This window comes from Cupressus sempervirens, chromosome 1 (genome assembly GCF_028749045.1).
Source record: "Cupressus sempervirens isolate cs-2001-9-10 chromosome 1, ASM2874904v1, whole genome shotgun sequence".
Classification (NCBI taxonomy): Eukaryota; Viridiplantae; Streptophyta; class Pinopsida; order Cupressales; family Cupressaceae; genus Cupressus; species Cupressus sempervirens.
Window position 1 is genome coordinate 448,051,670 of NC_143118.1, and position 6,073 is coordinate 448,057,742.

The 6,073-nt window shown below is 35.6% G+C and overlaps 1 protein-coding gene across 3 annotated transcripts in view; it reads right to left on the bottom strand.

The window, feature by feature from the left end:
- LOC149578236 (translocator assembly/maintenance protein) overlaps nucleotides 1–4,328 on the bottom strand; it is a 64,102-nt gene extending 59,774 nt beyond the window's left edge. For 2 of the 3 annotated variants that reach the window (XM_089827904.1, XM_089827897.1), the window contains exons 1-5: nucleotides 3,832–4,319; nucleotides 3,381–3,440; nucleotides 3,210–3,269; nucleotides 2,661–2,729; nucleotides 2,401–2,493 (exon numbers count right to left, since the gene is read on the bottom strand). In XM_089827904.1, the coding sequence (XP_089684030.1) occupies nucleotides 2,401–2,493; nucleotides 2,661–2,729; nucleotides 3,210–3,269; nucleotides 3,381–3,440; nucleotides 3,832–3,975 (426 nt within the window). In that variant the 5' untranslated portion in view covers nucleotides 3,976–4,319. Of the gene's footprint in view, nucleotides 1–2,400; nucleotides 2,494–2,660; nucleotides 2,730–3,209; nucleotides 3,270–3,380; nucleotides 3,441–3,831 lie in introns of all 3 variants that reach the window. The other variant, XM_089827899.1, reaches the window with a different exon arrangement.
- Between the last annotated feature and the right edge of the window lie 1,745 nt (nucleotides 4,329–6,073).

A 6,073-nucleotide genomic window follows, 5' to 3' on the forward strand; every position in this document is an offset into this window, starting at 1 on the left:
ATAACCTTCAAAAGAGAGGATTTCAAGGGCCTTCTCTTTGTTCCCCCTATATGCATAATGAAGAGAGTGTATCCCACTTATTTTTTCTTTGCCCCTTCTCTAGAGAAATATGGCACAAGTGGTGGGAGGCATGGCGTCATGGCTGCATCCATGTCGCGTCTCTTATTGAATTTTGGGAAAGCCTTGGTAAACCCCTTACGAAAACTACTTTCCTTCAGGTGGCATAGGTTATTGGACCTACTTTCATTATATAGAATCTTTGGTTGGAGTGCAATCATAGGAATTTTTGCAACTCAATTTTGGGAGTCACTAAACTGTGGCAGAAGATTTTGAGCAGGCTCCAGGAAACAACATATGCCAAGTCTGATATGTCTGAACATAGTGACCCTGGAGATTATAGTACTGTGAGGAATTTGGGACTGGTGGACAAGGAAGCAGGCAGCATAGGTGGTAAGAGATCTCCTTCGATCAAGAGAAGGGTTTGTAGAGATGGGAGGTGGAGACCTCCCTCAACTGGTATCCTAAAAATTAATACTGATGGCTCCTCTCGTGGGAATTCTGGGCAGCCAGGTATTGGGGGCATAGGCAGAGGTAAGGATGGTGAAGTTATCTTTCTTTTCTCTATCTATAAAGGTGAGTAGTCTAATAATTTGATGGAAGCCCTTGCTATTAAGATGGCTATTGAGCGGGGGTGTTCTTTGGGATGGAAGAGGATTATATGTGAGTCAGATTCTCAGATTGTTGTGGATATGATAAATAACCAGAATGTGGTTGATGTTAATTGGCAATTAGCCTTTATTGTTAGAGAGATTTTGTATCTGAGTAATCATGTGGATTGGATTTTGTTTTGTCATATTCCTAGGGAATGGAATGGAGTGGCTGATGTTTTGGCAAAATGGGCATCAAAAAATGGAGTTGGTTGGGATATTGCAAGAAAGGATAGGCTTCCTGCTGATTATCTTGGGACTCTGGAGCAGTTAGTGGAAAAGGATAGGATTCAATAGTTGTAGTGGTTGTTTCTCAATTTGTTGGGCCGAAGGCTTATTGTATTACTTTTGATCTGATTGAATAAGTTTTTACCCCTTTTTCCAAAAAAAAAAAATCAATTTTACAGAAATGTTGGGAGTTCATTATTGGAAAGTAAGCGAAAAATAAATATATATGTAGTGCAACCATTCCCTACCACCAAATTAATTGTTCTTACTGTCATCAAAGGGATATACATATCAAGCACAAAAATAAGGATACTAATAACAGCAATTAGTTCAAGGAGATTACATTTCAGGATTGGAATGGGTTCGCTATGGAAAAAATAATAATTTTGAAGATTATTGTTATCTATATCTACAAAATTATTGTTCGGGTGTATTCCAGAAGTTCTGAGCAATTGAATGGTTTTGCAGTTTAATATATGTGCATATGAATCTGGAAAATTTTGAGTTGGATATTTCATCTGAATATAGGTCCTAATGTGAAGCCAAAGAATCTATAAGAAATATGGAGCATGTTTGTAGAACAGATCATTGCAAAAGATTGAACATTCATTAGGCTCGCCAAGGAAAACTAAGTTATCACTAAAATGATCATTTTGATCATTCTAATCGTTCTGCTATCCTCATTGTAGAGGAATGGAATATTGGGTGCAATTTGGAGAGAATTGCATAAATAGGAATCATGATTAGTGAGGTCAAAGGTGCAGCGATTTATGACATTGGATATGAGCTTTGTCAATTTGTGGAAGAATCGGATGATTAATCATGAGAATCGATAGTGGTAGCCAATTAATAAGGAAATTGATTAACAATTAAAATTGCAATGTTTAACGTTTGTTATTTGGCATCACTGATAATAGAGATTAATAGTAAAGGTAGTGCTAATAATAATCGGTATCATTAATATAACAAACCCCATCAGTTATAGAGAGAATCACTTAGTAAGGGTTGCTCCCCGTAAGATATGATGGGGCAATCCATTATATTTGCAAGATATATTATGACAATCAACATCGATTTTGGGTAGGAGGAAAGTGAAATCAGAAATAATATTTAATTTTGAATACTCTTCTGATACAATGTTTATTGGCATATTCCTAAACAAAGCATTCTAATCTTTCGTGAGTTGGATAAATTGACAACCTTTGATCCCAAAAATTGTAAAAATTCACAGAAAACACAGACCGTTGAGGCAGAGTTCGATGCAGAGACATTTTTCCAACAGTCAACCTACTTCTCAAGATGAATTTTTCTAACATGCAAGAACGATGCAAAAATATTACATCTAAAAAAAAGTGTCATTTTAGTTTTAGAGATTATATAGCAACAGAACTTGTGGAAATATCTGTTTACATTAAATGATGTACTTTCTTATCTCAATATAGCCACACCTGCTAACTACACATACAGGCTTCTGAAGACGACCACTTATATATAAACTGTCCCAATTTAGTACGTCCCTTATCAACCAATGCATGCGAATTACACCATACTTGATTTTCTGGAAACATGAAAAAACAGACGAAGTATAAGTTCAGAGTGTAGACAATTCATTCCCGAAGTTAATATGGATGTACGCCATGAAATGGATAAACGACATGATCACAGCCAAATATAAGACAAATAAAAACCAAAAATGCATGACAAAACATATGAAAGTTAACCAACCTTATCTTTCCAAGGCACAAATGCATTAAAATGAACTCCAACTCCAATTTTCTCAGCAACTTTTGTAACCTGGCAATAGGGAAAATGCACAATTAATGATCAATTCGGAGAAAAGCATGGTATCTACTATCTATTATTGGGCTCGTTTGACATATTTTTCCCTAAAATTTACTATCAAATTAAATATTGCCCCTTGTGTTTTAAAAAATAAAACAAATTTTATTAAAAGTCATTGCAATTTTCCTTTCAAAATAAAATAAAACAAAACAAGCATTCAAATTCGACAACTCTACTTCCAGTCATTAATCCTTGAAAATAGGTTTCTGCGCAAGACCTGAATTACTTTAATGAAAACTGATGATTAAATAAAATAACACTTTCCCACAAATTTAAAAATTCTCGCATTCTGGTGATGGGTCATAAACATTCTTTTTCTTATATCTTTTCCACTGTTCCCATATTTTCTTGAAAACCCATTGCCTTTGGAATAAAATAACCTAATTAATTGTAAAATAAACAACATCAGCTACCAATGAAAAGAGAACTCACTGTTTTGGAACCAAAATGAGCCATTATGAATGAGTAATGATCTCTATTTCTTTGGAGGTTCTGAAATGCATACACGTATATAATAAGACCTTATCGTAATGAATTTGGTAAACCTGAGAACATAGACACAATAAAATTAGCCAGAAAATGACAATTATAACAATTAGTTACCTCTGTATGCCATTGTATGGGATCTGCAACGCCCAAGATATAATCCACCATTGGCTCCTGCTATGAAACCCGAGAAATTTCATAAGAAAAGGAGAATTTTAAAACCTTAGCGATGATGTCCAATGTTTAAAGCGATGAGCACCAACAACAAAAGTGTTGGGCCCTCAGTTAAAAGCGTCGGTTTGAAACCCAAAGACCCTGGAAAAATTGTTTGAAATTGCTTAAAAAAACAATATAGATTAGTTGATTGAAATTGGATGCCCAACAATCTAGTCGCAGGATATGCAACGGCGCAGATGAACTCGACAGAAGACATGCCCTAGAATGTAGGTAATATAACCAAAGAATTTTCCAAATACAAACAAATCTTAAACTAAAAAAACCATATAGATGTCATTGTACACTGTTTTTTTCATGCAATTTATCCCTTGCATATGTATTCATTACTAACCTCGTCTTTGACAGTGCGACCTGGCTGAGGGAAAACTCCAGATCCATATGCACACGCAAATTCAACAGGCGGCATATGTTTAAGAGGTTCCGCTAATTCACAACCAAGCGCTTCGCCTGACTTAGAAAACTCACTTGCTGCCATGAGCTCTAAACCCTAGTAACGCCGATTCCCTGGGACGGGTCTTCCAACAAACAAACAAACTATTTTCGTTGATGTAAAATGTTACTTCTGGTGTTATCTGAACCAAGCAGCTAAGATAGCACAACGATGGAGTGAACTGCTGAGGCCGTTCAACTTGTTTTGTTTACTTGGGTAGATCGTGACATTGTCAATAATAGATGGTTGTCGCCTGGACATCATTGATCACAAGTTCGGCTTTCACTGCCATTAGAAGTGGCAACCAACAACAAACGGTCCCATGTAACCAGTTGGTTCATTTAATCTAGCAGGCGGGGACTAAATTTGAAGGACTAAACATACTTAGTTTGCAGAGCAAATGGGCTATGAGTTTGGTTTTTTGAATAAAGGGATTATATGTTTAATTATAATTAGTGCTTAAAATGTAAATTGTAATTTGTAAGGAATACAAAATGTATCAAGCATCTATTTGCAAATATTGATTTTAGAAATGTAATGTAAGCTAGGTGACTGGGGCAGGGGGGTGGGAGATGAATCGGGAACCACTTAAACTTCTTTCTCTTAATCCACTTTATTAAGTTGTCTAATCTACTTGCATTCAAGAAACATAACAATGTAAACTAACAACACCATAACACAATATTTGGTAACCCATAAACCCTCCAAGTACAAGGTAAAATTGGGGTGGGGATGACACCCACAATGCTTCACTACTGCAGTAATAAAGTTGGCCAGTTAAGGCTTACAAATGATCACTTTTGGTTATCTTATCCTGTTAGAAGTAATAAGGACTATTAGGTCCACCTTGGGAAAGGATTTATACAATACAGTTAAGTATGTACTTTGTTAGGAGTTTCTACAAGGATTGTTAAGTCCACCCTGTTAAAGGATTTGGGACTAATGCACCTATTAGGATGAAAAAGTGGATTGATCTCTAAAATGCAACTTTGATTGCTAGTGAAGATCCTTTGAAGTAAATTGATCACCTGACTATGATAGATGGGTCTCTTCCTTTCCTTGTGATGCTTGTCGCCTTCTAAACAATCTGCCCTTTCATATTCACTAAAGTTTGAATGATGATACAATGAAAATACACACTTTGGATAAACAAAATACCTTATATTTATTCAAATAAATTCCTTCATAGGTCAGTTACAACATGAATAGTTCCAAAAACTATCACCAAGTCAGCTTAGTGTTGTAACTCAGGTCAATGTCTTACTCAGACGATACTAGAAACACTCGGTCACCACTAACTCTTTGGCTAGCTCTGGCACTCGGTAGATGTTGGGTGCTCGATTCACACTTATCACTCGGCAGATGCTTCTGACTTGGCTTGCATTGTTTAGCCATCTTGATTATTACCTTGGAACAAGACTACTTTACTAACTCAGTTCACATTGGAGCTTGGTAGACACAGTCAACTCGATTGACACTAGAGTTCGGTGTGAACTATCAACTCAGTTACCAATGCAACTTAGTTGACACTGTATACTAGTGACTCAATTATTATTGTCTTTTCATTATGACTAAGTGTTTTGACACTAATTGACAATATATCTTGTCATGTGATCAATAGTTGATACTATGAAATTATATTTTGAAAATTAAAATTACTCTTTATATAAAAATTATAGAAGAAGATGGTAACCATTCACCATGGAAGTCAAACAATAGAATTTAATCAAAATGTTGAGAAGGCTTGGAAGAGCCAAATTGGCAATGTCAATAAGGTGATATGGCACAATCCAATGAAGAAGTCAAACCCATTGATTTTACACCACAAGTGTCACTTTAGTGGCTTGGATAGGACATATAAAAGGCCATGCATAATATGCACAAACATAGAACAAATACATGTGTAGAAAGGTTTCTAATTAACTTTGAATCCCAAATCATCATATCACTAAACCCTAACAATATGCCAAGCCTTATGCTCGAGTCTAATGTTGGATTTGGCCAACCAACAAGATCCAATCAAAGGTTTTGATCTAATGTAGATCAATGATGGGGGATTTTATCAAATCACCCAACATTGTAGTCATTAAACCACACAACATACATACAACAAATTGTATGCAACATCTAAATGATTATTATT